Genomic DNA, 15,779 nt, shown 5'->3' with positions numbered 1-15,779 from the left:
AATGTATCATCCATGTTTTAGAAGCTATTTGAAAATATTAATAACTGTAGTAAATTCTGATGTATATATCACCAGTGAACAGCAACTATTTTCTCATCACTTTTCAATTATTTTTGTTGCACTTATTGCTGAAAAACTTGGAATTAAGTAACATCATAATATTTACCCCTAAGTACTTCAATATGTATTTCCTAAGAGCAAAAATATTCTCCTGCATAGCTACAATGTCATACACCCAAGAAGTTGAACTAATGTTGATACAATATTCTCTAACACTCAGTCCACATTTGAGCTTCACTGATTGTCCCAGACCTGTTTTCTTTCAATATTTTATTAAGGTATGATTGATATACACTCTTATGAAGGTTTCACATGAAAAAACAATGTGGTTACTACATTTACCCATATTATCAAGTCCCCACCCATACCCCAATGCAGTCACTGTCCATCAGTGCAGCAAGATGCCACAGATCCACTGTGTGCCTTCTCTGTGCTACACTGTTCTCCCCATGATTCCCCCCACACGATGTGTACTAAACGTAATAGCCCCCAATCCCCTTCTCCTTCCCTCCCCATGCACCCTCTAATACCCTCCCCCTTTGGTAACCACTTGTCCCTTCTTGGAGACTCTTTGAGTCTGCTGCTATTTTGTTCCTTCTGTTTTGCTTCATTGTTATACTCCACAAATGAGGGAAATGATTTGGCATTTGTCTTTCTCTGCCTGGCTTATTTCACTGAGCATAATGTCCTACAGCTCCATCCATGTTGTTGCAAATTGTAGGATGTTTCTTTCTTATGGCTGAATAGTATTCCATTGTGTATATGTACCAGATTTTCTTTATCCATTCATCTACTGATGGACACTTAGGTTGCTTCCATATCTTGGCTATTGTAAAAAGTGCTGTGATAAATATAGGGGTGCATATGTCTTTTTGAATCTGAGAAGTTGTATTCTTTGGGTAAATTCCCGATTCCCGGGTCAATTGGTATTTCTGTTTTTAGTTTTTTGAGGAACCTCCATATTGCTTTCCACAATGGTTGAACTAGCTTACATTCCCACTAGCAGTGTAGGAGGGTTCCCCTTTCTCCGCATCCTTGCCAGCATTTGTTGTTCTTAGTCTTTTTGATGCTGGCCGTCCTTACTGGTGTGAGGTGATATCTCATTGTGGTTTTAATTTGCATTTCCCTGATGATTAGTGATGAGGAACATCTTTTCATGTGTCTGTTGGCCATCTGAATTTCTTCTTTAGAGAACTGTCTCTTCATATCCTCTGCCCATTTTTTAATCGGGTTATTTGCTTTTTGGGTGTTGAGGTATGTAAGTTCTTTATATATTTTGGATGTTAACCCCTTTTTGGATATGTCATTACAAATATATTCTCCCATACTGTAGGATGCCTTTTTGTTCTGTTGATGGTGTCCTTTGCTGTACAGAAACTTTTTAGTTTGATGTAGTCCCATGAATTCATTTTTGCTTTTGGTTCACTTGCTCGAGGAGATGCATTCAGGAAGAAGTTGCTCATGCTTATATTCAGGAGATGTTTGCCTATGTTGTCTTCTAAGAGTTTTATGGTTTCATGACTTACATTCAAGTCTTTGATCCATTTTGTGTATGGGGTTTAACAATAATCCAGTTTCATTCTCTTGCATGTAGCTGTCCAGTTTTGCCAACATCAGCTGTTGAAGAGGCTGTCATTTCCCTATTGTATATCCAGGCTCCTTTACCATATATTAATTGACCATATATGGTTGGGTTTATATCAGGGCTCTCTAGTCTGTTCCATTGTCTATGGGTCTATTCTTGTGCCAGTACCAAGTTGTCTTGATTACTGTGGGTTTGTAGTAGAGCTTGATGTTGGGGAGTGTAATACCCCCAGCTTTATTCTTCCTTCTCAGAATTGCTTCAGTTATTCGAGGTCTTTTGTGGTTGCATATGAATTTTAGAATAATTTTCTCTAGTTCATTGAAGAATGCTGTTGGTATTTTGATAGGAATTGCATTGAATCTATAGATTGCTTTAGGCAGGATGGCCATTTTGACAATATTAATTCTTCCTATCCGTGAGCATGGGATGTGTTTCCATTTATTGGTACCTTCTTTAATTTCTCTTAAAAGTGTATTGTAGTTTTCAGGGTATAGATCTTTCACTTTCTTGGTTAGGTTTATTCCTAGGTATTTTGTTCTTGTTGCTGCAACTGTGAATGGAATTGTTTTCCTGATTTCTCTCTCTGCTAGTTCATTGTTAGTGCATAGGAATGCCACAGATTTGTGTGTATTAATTTTGTATCCTGCAACTTTGCTGAATTCAAATATTAGATCTAGTAGTTTTGGAGTGGATTCTTTTGTTTTTTTTATGTACAATATTGTGTCATCTGCAAACATAGACCTGTTTTTTTAAAAAATTATTTTTATATCTAGCATCCAATCAAGAATTAATCATTATTGCACTTGATAGTCATGTCATGTAATTAAAACAGTCTCCTGCCTCCCCTCCAGCCCCACCATTTTGGTCTTTTCATTGATATTTTTTTAAATGTAGGCTAATGGTTTTGTAGAATGACATGTAACCTGAATTTGTCCTTGTGATTAGACTCAGGTTAAATGTGTTTGGCAATTATGCCTCATAGGTGACAATGTATACTTTCCTTTGCTCATAATGCTAATCTGTCCTATACTGGGAGATGGCAAAGTTTGAGTACTTGGTTATGGTAGTGTCTACTATCAAACCTCTCCACTGTAAATATACATTTCATGTTTGTAATTTCTAATATGTGGTATGATACTTTGAGACTGTGTGAATATTTGTTCCTGAATGACATTTTACTCAGTGGTTTTTAGTATCCATTGATGATACTTATTAGGAGGAATAATTATGCTGGTAGTAAAAAATAGGGTTTTTTCTAATTCTGTCATTTTCCTACACTTATTAGCTGGTACTCTTTTGTAAAGAAGGGCTTGTTGCCAACCTCTCATTTTTCCTGTTCCTTGTATCTTTTTAGTACTGCTGTGGACTTGTGGTTTTAAAAATATATATTCAATAGGTTACAATACATTGCCATCATTCCTTTGATACTCAAAGTTACCAACTTTGGCCAGTAAAATCCCCTTTAAGCAGGCTGCCATGCCCTTTTGAGATGTCCCTATCAGTCCTCTCGTACTTTCTCACTTTCTGGTATACAAGACTCCAGAATGTTCCCACATCAGAGCTGGGACAGTAGAGAATGGTATTTGTAAGCCAAGATTTACTAAATGTGTGCAGCAATAATTAGATGTCACTATTTTTAAGAACTTTCAGTGGGCAGAGATAGGAAACACATTTAATTTTTTTCAGGTATGAATTCATACTTATATTTCCAATTTGAATCTAAAAGGAACATCCCTTACTTTTCCCCATTTGAGGCTTCTTTCATATAAGAATCCTGGTATGCAACAATGCTAAAATATTTAGCTATTTGCTCTATAATGTGATATACACAAAATAGTTTAAAATTATCAGTACTACTCCCAACAGCATATTTATTAAAATTCAAGACTTCTTTGTAATTCTTTTTGCTATCAGAATACATCACTTTGAGAGCATACAGTAAGAAAACTGTGTTCAAAAAACACTTGAATTAATTCTTTTTGGTGTGTGGTTATGTTATCACTTTCATGTGATATGCAGTTAGACTCCTTTATTTTTGTTTGTGGTCAATATTATGTTTTTTCGCATCACCTTAATTTAATTTTTTGAATATGTAACTCATTTATAAGGACCAAAAGTTAAAACTACATAAAAAAATTATAGTCACTCCATCCCTATCTCTTCCATCCCATTTGGATTCATATTTTTTTTTCAAAAATACACAGAGGTGTGTAACTCATTTATAAGGATCAAAAGTTACAACTATGTAAAAAGTTATAGTTATCCCATCCCTACCTCTTCTACCCCATTTGGATTAATATTTTGTTTTGTTTTTCAAAAAGATGCAGAGCTGAGAAAATGGCTGATCCGAGAAAGGTCACTTTCTGTCTTCTTGATAATTTATCACAGTTCCACAGGATTATATAACAGTTTATATTCTAATAGATCATGAAAAAATTTGTCACTTTTTTCCAATTCCCCAGTAAAATACTGATGTCAATGGGGGCCACCTGGAAAATCAGGGTCACGTCTATCTAAATAAATCTTATTTTTAACATGAATGGGAACTCAGGAAGCATCAATAAGTCTTCTTTTATGACATTTTGCAACTCATTGAGTTCTAGAACAGAGCAGTGGTGTTTGGGAATCACTGTGTTCCCTAAAGGTGATTAATCAGCCCTGGGGAGCTGCCATTCCTTGTGTCTCCATCATGGATATCTTCCATGGAAATAACCAACTTGAAAGGCCCCTGGAGAGGAAACTTCTTGGATGGCCAAGAAACTCCAAGCAACTAGATTGTGGCTCCTTGTGCACCTCTTTTTCTTTACTGATGGCCCCAGGGGCCAGATGTGCTTAAGGAAACCATTAGCCTGTATTTCCCTATATGGGATTAGAGAAAAACAACAGCATATCTTCTGAGGCCATTCCTCTATTATAGGAGAGGCAGTAATTTTTCAACCGTCCAAGCAAGGGTCTTGAAGGGGAATAAAACTATGAACACATGCACCAAGTCCACAGTACCTTGTGAACACCAGAGCCAAAGGCCTTTCCACAAAGGTTGGAAAGTCTGAATGAGTGGCCAGTACTCATCACTAGAAGCAGTTAATCAGCCTGAATATCAAGTAAAACTGATAATAATGAGGGAAATCTAAGCTGTCCAGGTATAATTAAAGATGACCCAGTACTCAGCTCGGTGCCCCACTATACTGCCTGTTTGTTCGGAGAGAACAATATGTTCTTGGCCTTATCCCTTGATATACTTTAATAAAAATTTTTATTTCTTGCTCTTCTCATAAGAAAGATATCCCAGAGAAAAATAAAACTGCTCTCAGTTTCAGTTGTTCACCTTCTCTGTTGGATGGAATTAATTTCTCCAAAGTGTTGGTAGGCAAACATACTCTGATGCTGAAAAGGATATGCAAATCAGGAAGATATTAAATCACTAGAGCATGCTGAGTTTTTAAGTGTTATGATAACAATGTCATGCCATGATTGTGTCATGTCAACAAAAGCATACCTATGCCCTTTCAAGGTCTTCAGATATACACTGAATTGGACAGAGCAAACTACAATTCCCATCCTCTACTCATCCTCTGTCTCATAAAGAGTTCCAAATTGGAGGAAAAAATTCAACAAAGGGTATAAAAACCAGTGAAGAGAACCTGGTGATGGCGGGGGGGTGGGGCGGGAGGGGCAGGGATAATACTGCTGTCCTTTGCTCTGGCGATCCCTGTTCAGCAAATAAATAACTGGAAATTGAAATAGCTGGTTAAGATCCCTGCTAATCGCTTTCAGCGTCCAGTGCATCAGTGGTCCCTTTGTCTTCAGGGTGGCTGGCCCAGATGCTCCCTTCTGTCCTCCCTTGGGGAGAGAATGCTTTAATCCGGGTTTGTTGAGACTTGTCTGTGCGGTACATACTCCTGTGCTGTTTGTTTGGGTCAAGGAGGAAACAGCTCTAGAACAGCATTCTGAATAACAGATACACCCTCAGAGCCCTGTGTGACCAACACCTGATACACACACACATAAGGTCCCTGCTCACAGCCAAAGTAGATACCTCAAACATGGTTTTAATGACCAGATTTGATTTTGCTGGAGGACTACCAAATTTCAAGTATTGCTTCTATGTCTTCCTTTTAAAATAGATTTTAACTTAAAATTCAATTCAACAAAATGTTACAAAAAATTAAGTTCAACAAATATTTGACTAAGTGTCCACTGTGCCATCCACAGCCAGAGATGTTCCCTGAATATTTTACATTCTAGTTGGAAGGAAAGAGCAACTAGAATATAAAATATTCTACCCAGTGCTGGGTGCCATGGCTGGAACACAAAAGGGTGAGGATGAGTGCCGTGCATGAGCTGTGGAACAAAAGCTGGGAGAGCATGTCGGGGGAGCTGAAAGAACTTCAGCTCTCAATGGCTGAGAAGGTCAATGGCTGAAAGTCCTACAAGGGAAGAGGTGGAGAGCGGAGGCCAGTTTGCAGGGGGTTGAGGAGCAACTGGCAAATGAGGAAATGGAGATAACAATGGACAATTCTCACAGTAAGTCTGGCTGTTCATGAGAGGATGTTAAGCTGGAATGTTAGACAGGATTGACAGAAGCTTGTTCTGCCTTTGAGAGAGTGTGGCAGGTTTGAATGGAGGAATGAGCCCCAGGAGAAAGAAGTTGCAGGCAGCGATGAGCAAAGAGAGATCAGTAGTGTGAGGTCCCTGAGGATGAGAGATGGCATCCAGAACAAGGGGGGAGAATCAGACTTACACAGAGGAGGCAGCTCTCTTGCTGATTAGGAGAAGGGGAAAGACAGCTGTGTATACAGTTAAGCTTCTATATTTGGAAGCAAGAAGTTTTTAGCCAAAGTATTCATCTTTGGAGAGGGGAAGTAGGTGGCATGGTCTTTGCTAAGAGAGAAGGATGAGGTCAGTAGTTCGGTGAAATGGAGTCTTTGGCAGACAGCCACTGCGGAGAACGGGACAGAGCTCCAACTAAAGAACCAAAGAAGAATTCATAATGGCATCAACCAGAAAGATTTTTTTCCCCATAGTGTCCAACGTGGTGTGTGTGGAGGAAAGGAGCCTGTAATCTGACATTGGGGGTATTTGGATGGATGAGTCCAGGATCCAGCAGGGTCTGGGAGGTGATTAGGGAGCAGGTGGTTGCAGAGGAGTTAGGAGCAAAAAGCTTAAGGTACTGGGAAGCTAGGATATTGGGTGCGTCATCCACCTGGGTGGGAAGCAGCTCCAGATGGCAACGGGTTGGGGGGTGAAGACTGTGAGGCAGGTGCCAACATCTTCTATAGACCAGGGTGGGCACTGGGTAGCTAACTACTTAGCTGGAAACTGACTTTAAGGATGCTAACCTTAGGTATTTGTTTTATTTGTACAAAGGAATCTCTGGTGTTTCTTAATTCCACCTCAGGACAGAGTGGTTTCTTACCATTTTCTTCCCTGGGATCCTATTTCTGCTGCCTTTGTCACTGTCCAGTAAATACTGTTTTTTTCTGCTTAAATTTTAGGTGACTGACAAGAAGGTATAAGGCTGATGAGACCAAGAACATACATTTTAGAAAGTGAAAATGCCCTCCTCTATCTCTTTACTTCCATCCTAATCTCTACCACCTCCTTCAAACTTCCTCATGTCCATTTGGTTAGAATAATCTATTTGCCTTTCCACAGACGAAGTGTCTCTCTGTTTCTTTTATAATCAGGCATGTGTCGAAGGTTCAAATTCGTGTCAGTCCCCTGAGTGTGACAAAACTTCTTGACACCTCTCCTGTTTGCTGGGGGCCTCCCCTGGCATTATTTTAAAAGCAGGGAGGAGGAAAATGTGAACAGTCACTAATACTTTGTTTTCATCTCACCCACCTCGAAATGAAAGTTCGAGGTGCATTTTGATTGCACTGATACCCTAGTATTCTAATTTATAGAATTTGCAGTTTCTTGAATTAGAAGAATTATTCTACAACATCAAATCTTTTAAAATGACACAAAGTATTTCCCGTAGTCTAAAAATTCCTTATGCTGCTTCTCCACTGAGGACTCCAGCAGCTCTAAATCCATTTTTGGCAAACTTGAAAATCTCTAAACCCTTCCATTTCTTTTTTGCCTTACCTTGAAATTCTTTTCCATAACATTTTGTTTTGTTTCCTTTGCCACCCTGCCTCCCTTCCTCCCTGATTAGAATGCGAGTTGGGGCATCACACACACTGGGCCTTAGTGCTGGGTCTGCAGCAACACGATGGCTTCTTTTCTCCCCTTGTCCTCTCAGCCACACAAGGACTGCCAAGGATGTGGCCTTTCTGGGTGCCCTGGCTGCTTCTCTCTGCCCGGTGCTTTTCCTGGCAGGCTGGGTGCTGAAATGTTTCCTTCAGGGAAAGGCAAATGGACCAGAAAGCAGAGAACTTGGGCATTACTGCTCCCTCTGTCCATCCCTCGCTCTCTGCCCCCCAGGAGTCTGTTCAAACATTAGTTGAGCACCTACCTGTGCCAGGCATGAGAGAGGCACAAATGAGGCACTAGGCAAACAGAGATGAAAAATATAGTTCTTGTCCCCATTGATTCAAATGGTAAAATATGAGGAAAGTGAATCGGATGATTTCTTGAGAATCCTTTCTATTTTCATAGCTATGATTTTTAAGAGTTGTTTTAGTGGATAATCTTTTGCTAACTATTTACTCAGCTCTGGAAAATTTCTCTAACATGCTTTCTCTTCTATCAATTGTTATGTGTTCCATGAAGGTATTTAAATATCAAAGTAAATAAATTTTGGTGCATGTACCCAATCCATAACCATTAGAGTATGGAATACTGCTACACTCATTTCAAAAGCTTTTAATGACATGGAAAAATGTATATAATGTCAAGTGAAAAAACAGACACAGGCAGAGAAGAGAGCCTGGAGCACTAGATAATTAAGGCATTGATTAACACCCAGGTTTTAACAATTATCCTTGAATGGGATTATAAGTGTTTAAGTTCTGCTTTGCTGTTTTTATTTTTCAAAGTAAAGAATACAACTATGTTTTTTTCTATAATAAAAGTGAACAGTTATTTTAAAATATATAGAAGTGATTGCTTGTATAGCAAAAATCTCAGTATGTATGCCAAAGCCAGATGTGAATAATTTTTAAAATATGCTTTGCCTTGAATTTTCCAAATTTGTTCAAAACATTGACTTTTTTCCCCTGGATTCCAAGCTATGTAACTGGTCAAATTCTGTTACCTTTCTGAGAAGTAATAATCTTAAAATACTCACTTTAGAAAAATATGAGAGCATTGAGAAGGGTAAAAGAAGGATCTATACAATTTCTAAATCTGTCAAAACTGAAAGGCTTTATTTAGGTTCTTGCATTTATTAAGGTGAATGTCCAGGTCACCAAAAGATTACATCAGGAAAAAGCTCTGCAGAATGCACACCTGCTGACCATGGGTGATTTCACCACTTGAAACAGGTGCTATGATGTGTTTGCTCAAGCACAATTTGGGATATCAGATCATGAACTCAGGAAGGCCACGAATGCCAACTGGTATAAGTAAAACACCTAGAAAAGAAATGCTCCTTCCATGATAAGAAAGTGGAAAATCCATAGGAAATTAAAAATCTGGTTAATGCTTGGTATGACCAAAGCCCATCCATTTCCCACAATGGAGAGGGGGCGGAAAGAAAATGCAGAAATAGCCAGTATCTGAGGGAGCCTAGAACTAACTCTGGCTTCTGGGAGAACTGTCAGAGAAGGCGTTTGATCTTTTCTAACTAACCATCTCCAAGTCAGTATTTCCAAGAGGTCATTTTGTAACTTATCCAGAATTTTAGAGACTAAAAAGGAGACTCTACTGTTAACCAGACACATGGGCCTCCGCAAGGCATGGAAAGATTTTACATGTGTCAGTCATAGCCAATAAGAGATGTTAAGAGGAAAAAACTATTGTCATCAGCTAATTTGGCCCAAGGAACTAACAATGAAAGGTCTTTTATAGAGCTGTGCTACCAAAGTGTGGTCCTCTGACAGCAGCACTGGCACCCCCTGAGAGCTTGTTAGAAATGCAGAATCTGAAATCAGGCAGAGGAAGACAAATGTTGCCTGATCTCACTTACACATGGCATCTAAAAAACAAAGAAAACAAACCCCCAAGCTCAAAAATAAAGAGAACAGATCGATGGTTGCAGTGTGGAGGCGGGTAAATGGGAGAAGGGGGTCAACAGTACAAACTTTCAGTTGTGAAATAAGTTAAGTCCTGGGATGTAATGCACAGCATGGTGACTATTGTTAATAATACTGTACTATATATTTAAAAGAAAAAAAATCTGTAAATATGATGACAATGTTAATTGTGATCATGTTGCAAGGTACAGAAATATTTAATCATTATATTGTACACATAATATAATGTTATATGTCAATTGTACATCAATTTTAACAAAGTGCAGAATCTGGAGCCCACACCAACACACTGAACAGGAATCTGAATTTTAACAAAATCTTCATGATCTGTACGTACACTATGGTTTAAGGAGCAGTGCATGATAGGTATGGAACATATAAACTCTATTTTCAGCTCTTCTGAAATTTTCTGCTTCCTGCTTTCAAATATATTGAAAATAAAAATTTCTAACATGGCAAAAAGATTTATCCTTCAGCTAAAATCTGTGTGTGTGTTTATCCCAGCTCAGGTACTCAGAAGCAACCTGACATCATTTCCTTCTCAAAATTAGTTTACAAAGGCAAGCATTTTTCAGTTCTCCCAATTTTCTCAACTCCTTATTGCTTCTTCTCATTCTATGCACAGTTTATGCTTGAAAGGGATGTTCTCTACCACATAACTTCTTCAATTTTTCTCCCTGCTTCTTTACATTTTCTGGGGAAAACATTTTTTCCTCTATACTCATTCTTTTATAGTCATTAGGAGAAATTCCAACTTTGTATTTGTTTGATAAGGCATTATCATTGTTGACATGGGGGTGGTGTTCCGGTTTCTAGGCTGAAAATGTGCTGGTAGTGAGCTACATGCCTAAGAAGCCACCTTGAGAATGTGACCTAGCTGAGCCATAGAAGGAGTTCAGGTCTATCCCTTGCCTTGAGAAAATTTCTCTTCATAAATGAGCGAGCAATCAGTTTCTAATCCACCAATTACATCACATAACAGCATCAGGCAAACATGCACATCAATTTATCCTTGACCTAAGAGGGAAAAGATCAGAATACTTTGAGGGAAAATGTCCAGATAAATCTGAAGTAACACTTGAAGTGTTCTTATGATTTTTATTACTGTAAAAAAGGATGGAAGTGTCCTATAAATATTTGGATAAGCAGAAGAAAGAAGCAGAGGAAATCTAAGGCTGGATCCAGGCAGATCTTTGAAAGTTCAATCCTACCTGATTGTCGAATTCGTTGAAGAGTTTGCTGAACCAGAACCTCTGATCTTGGGACAATGATGATGAAGTCCACTTTGCTGAAGTGGCCGAGGTCCAGGCTCTGGCTGCCGCTGTCTGCTATAGCACACACCTGAGATAAGAGCTTTCTGGCAACTGTTAGCTGTGGTTGATAAATTTGGAAGGTTTCATTATCTAAATCTAAAATTAAAAGAGTCATAAAAAGAAGATTAATTCACATCTGTGATGGCCACTATGAATCCAAATGGGGACATACAACACACACGGTAAGGCAATGCTCTGGCCCCAAGAACTGTCACTTTCTATCACTCTCTATTGAGTTTTAATTGATTTGACTATTTTTCCCGAAAACTCAGCTGAAAGGATGTGCTCAAGAGTGATGTGGTAATTTTACAAATGTACTATCTTAAAATCAACTGATTATCTCACAAATCACTAACTCAACACCCCTCCCCTGCCCAGAAATGGGGAGCTGGGAAGACAGACTACCCTCTCACAGCTGGAGCCAGGACTCATCTCTGGAAAGGGGAAGAAAGTGTTTCCAGTTTTCTTTAAGACTCAGCACAGGTCAGGTGCCCAAGTCCAGACCCAGTGGAGGAAAGCAGGTGATGCTGTTTAACTACAATAATGCTGAGTTCCTTTGAGCTTTTCTGGATATAGCACCACACTAAGAATTTCCTCTCTAGCTAGTCAGTTGCAACATGATTTGAAGTTCTCCCTCTGGCTGCATCTCATAGGCCACAGAGACACTCCCTTCACCTTTCTTCCCACTTGCCTCGACCTTGCCAGTGCTTGTGACCTGGCAGGTCCAGGTGGCTGTGACCAACTCCAGTGCTGACGCTTATACTGTCTGAAGAGACCTGATTCATGACACGGCCAGCTGGCCACTCAACAGGTGACATATTAGGAAGACATTGCCCAGATACTCTAAACATGCCAGTTGCTTTTTATTACAAATTCTAACCAAGCGATCAACCTGTCTTTTACATGCAAGGGCATGCACACCAACTGTGGAAGAGACAGGCTTAGTGAGCTAATAAACACCGAGCAGACATTTAATGCTTCCTTAAAGGGCTGCTTTTTATCAGGAACACATGTGGAAGTTTGGAACATGCAAGGCCCAATTAACCTGTGTTAGTTAAGGTTTCCTAAATCAAACCAACAGTGCGGCCAAGCCAAGGCAAGATGAGCCACAGTAGCCCAGCCAGCAAGGAACCCTGGCAGTGAGTGGAAATTTATACAGCTGGGTCTCCCTACTGGCTGAGAGAACCCACTAGAAAAGCCCAAAGCTTCAACTTTTAACAGTAGCCCAAATAGTTGTTGATCCACAGAGATCACCAAGCAAAATAAATGTGTCTTCTGATAGTTAGGCTGTTATTTTTTTTATTTTCCAGGTTAGATGGGAGAGGACTAACACAGACGATGATGACGTAAGTTTGTAGAATTTAACTTAGCAAATTCTGAAGTTGGAGGAAACCTAAAAATATCCTTAAGAAATGTTTCTTCAACAGGGATTCAAGGATATGAATATGAGAATATGTACATACTCTGAGAATTCTTAAATTCTGACTTGTTAATGATTCAAAACAGTACTGCCATATTTTAGATCATCTGGACCATCACTTTTTTACTGAATAACATCTAGAAGTCAAAAAATTTGATTGCCTGTATTTAAATTTGTTTTTATGACTGTACTGATATCAGACCATGCTACTTTTATTGCTGAGGCAATCCCAGTCCTAAATCCTATTGCATAAATGATGAATTCGTATCCAGTGGAGGCCAAAAGGCTGTCAGTGGCAGCTTTATGGATCTGTTTCATATCTATCCTTTCTCCTGGTCTTTTTCTGCCCTTTCCTGTGTTGTATCTATACAACAGGGAATTGGGGAAGGAATCTGAACTGAAAGGACTCCAATCTAATGATGGAACTCCTCTCCCCTGGCCCATCCCTCTTTGGTCCTGGAAGCTTGCTGTAGGACAAATAATGTGTGGATATTGCTGCTCTGTCTGCCAGAAAGGCCTTGCTATCCCTGAGATTATGTGTGTTTTACATGTCGGAGTAAGCACAGGGAGTGGAGAGCCAGGATCCCACACAGACTGCAGTCTAGGCTCTTTCAGGGATCCTCTGAAGCCCCCAGCTGGCACTGACAGCTCTCTGGTGGAGCTAAGGCAAGTACACCAGGAACCCCAATCTTTCGAGGCAAAAAAGAGAGACTTTAAAATAAAGTCTTTGACTTTAATCTTAATTCTAGGAGACAAGGCATTTGATCCAGGCATTTGATCCAGGCATGTGGTAAGGCATTTTTAATTTGAGCCATACTTATCCTATAGATAATGAGGAAAAGCCTGACATAGTCTGTGACTGGAAGATGAGACTTTAAGACCCTCAGAATGACTTAGCTTCTACAGCGTCTGAGGGCTGATTTCCTCCTTTTGGTCTGAGGCAACATTACCTAGGTTTTGCATGGGAATCATAGCAGCAGCCTCCTGAGCTGACACACATTCACTAAGGTCTCCGTTGAAAGGGGTAACTACACTATCTCCTCTTCTTTGTTGCATTTTTTCTAGCAGCTTGTCCAGGTCATCACCTAATACAAAATAAAGGGGAGATAAGAAGATTACAAAGAATAATATATTGGGGCAGGTAAGTGGGGTTCTCATCAAGATTTGTCAGTCAGCCAGCTTTTCATGTCTTAGCTTGGCACATGGCCATCCCTACAGCAGTGGCTCCACAGCCAGAACTACCCTCGCCTGTATGGTGCTTACAATTTACATGCTTTCACATGTTGTATCTCTCTTAATCTCCATAATACTCAAAGCAGGCAGGATGGGATCATTGTATCTCCATTTGACTCATTAGGAAATTGAGATCTGGGGAGACATAGTCTTGCCCAAGGTCACACAGTGAGGTAGTGGCTGAGCTGAGGCCTCCCATCCTAGTGCCCTTGTGCCTTCCTCTGGATCCCCTTGCTGTGTCAGTGACAAAATACCTAGGATAAACCATTCCAAATGAAGGAAAGCTTTTGGAGGCAAGCTTTAGCTCCACACTCACCTCCTTAACAGGCTACATTTATTTTTTTAATTTAGGTATCATTGATATACAATCTTATGAAGGTTTCACATGAGCAATATTGTGGTTTCAACATTCACCCATATTATCAAGTACCCCCTCACACCCCATTGCAGTCACTGTCTGTCAGCGTAGTAAGTTACTATCGAGTCATCACTTGTCTTCTCCATACTGTACTCCCTTCCCCATGACCTACCTATATTGTGAGAGATAATTATAGTGCCCCTTAATTTCCTTCTCCCTCCCTCCCCAACCCCTTCCCTTTGGTAACCACTAGTCCCTTCTTGGAGTCTGTGAGCCTGCTACTGTTTTGTTCCTTCAGTTTTGCTTTGTTTTTATACTCCACAAATGAGTGAAATCATTTGGTCCTTGTCTTTCTCCAAACAGACTACAATTTAAATTCAGAAAATCATGCAGCTAAGGGCTGGCAGTGTTGCTGAATCCTATAACCACTCACCTAATGACGTAGTTTTGAAATGCGATGCCAGGAAACTGACCTTTCCTGTGATGAGCTCATAACTGATTTCTTTCAAAAACTCACTTGTGGTAAGCATGCTCTCTGCCAGAGCTCTGGACTGATGCTGACCTGCAGATCAGAGGGAGAAGAGATAGGACACGATGTGCCAGTGAACAGATATTCACTAGGGCATGATTTGTAATAGCAAAACATGGAAACAACTGAAGTATGTAACTACAGGGACTTGGTTAATAAAATTATGGCATATCAGAAGATGGACAACTAAGCAGCACTTGAAATGCCAATTTTAAACAAAATGTTTATAATACAATGTTACGAGATTAAGGGAAAAAATGGCATACCTTATGTTTGTAACTATGCAAACAGACCATGCCTATGTTTAAAGACTAGGGAAGAATGTGAAAGACATTTAAAAAAGATGACTGCATGGTTATTACATCTGTCTTAAAAGTACAAACTTATGCTTGATTTTACTGATTAAAATGAAAAAAAAGAATGCATCAGATTTCTTGAAGAAGCTTTCTGCTTAAAGAGATATACAGGCACACCTCATTTTATTGCACTCCACTTTATTGTGCCTTGGAGATGGTATATTTTTCGCCAATCGAGGGTTTGTGGCAACCTTGCATTGAGCAAGTCTATTGGCATTTTTCCAAAAGCATTTGCTCACTTTCTGTCTGTATGTCACATTTTGGTAATTCTCACAATATTTCAAACTTTTTCATTATTATTATATTTGTTACGGTGATCTGTGATCAGTGACTACACCTTGCAGAAAGCACAGGTGATGGCTAGCATATTTTAGCAATAAATAATTTTTAAATTAAGGTATGTACATTTGTTTTGGAGATATAATACCATTGTACACTTAATAGACTACAGTAGACTATAAACATAATTTTTATATGCAGTTGGAAACCAAAAAATGCATTTGACTTGCTTTATTGTGATATTTGCATTATTGCAGTGGTCTGGAACTGAACCCACAATATCTCCAAGGTCTGCCTGTACATCAAAGAGGGATGGGGAGGTAGGATTTGCTAGAGTGAGCAGGCTTGGACTCTTTGGTAGGAAGAGGTGAGAGACATTCACTAGAGGGCAGAAAAGCAAAATTTAGTTCAAATGGCTATTCAGGATGGTACCTGATAGAAAATCAGCAGAAGAAACAGACAGAAATTTCATAATGTACCAACTTTCTGAATCTTCTCTTTAGAG

The 15,779-nt window shown here is 39.4% G+C and overlaps 1 protein-coding gene across 8 annotated transcripts in view; it reads right to left on the bottom strand.

Moving 5' to 3' along the window:
* The window catches only part of GREB1L (GREB1 like retinoic acid receptor coactivator), a 246,383-nt gene that overhangs the window by 45,976 nt on the left and 184,628 nt on the right, over nucleotides 1-15,779 (bottom strand). For all 8 annotated transcript variants that reach the window (XM_037017933.2, XM_037017910.2, XM_037017912.2 and 5 more), the window contains 3 exons: nucleotides 14,544-14,672; nucleotides 13,470-13,604; nucleotides 10,998-11,195 (listed from right to left, as the gene is read on the bottom strand). In XM_037017933.2, coding sequence (XP_036873828.1) covers nucleotides 10,998-11,195; nucleotides 13,470-13,604; nucleotides 14,544-14,672 — 462 coding nt within the window. The remainder of the gene's footprint in view (nucleotides 1-10,997; nucleotides 11,196-13,469; nucleotides 13,605-14,543; nucleotides 14,673-15,779) is intronic.

Source organism: Manis javanica, chromosome 9 (assembly GCF_040802235.1).
Source record: "Manis javanica isolate MJ-LG chromosome 9, MJ_LKY, whole genome shotgun sequence".
In the NCBI taxonomy this organism is placed as follows: Eukaryota; Metazoa; Chordata; class Mammalia; order Pholidota; family Manidae; genus Manis; species Manis javanica.
This window is presented reverse-complemented; position numbering and strand designations above follow the sequence as displayed.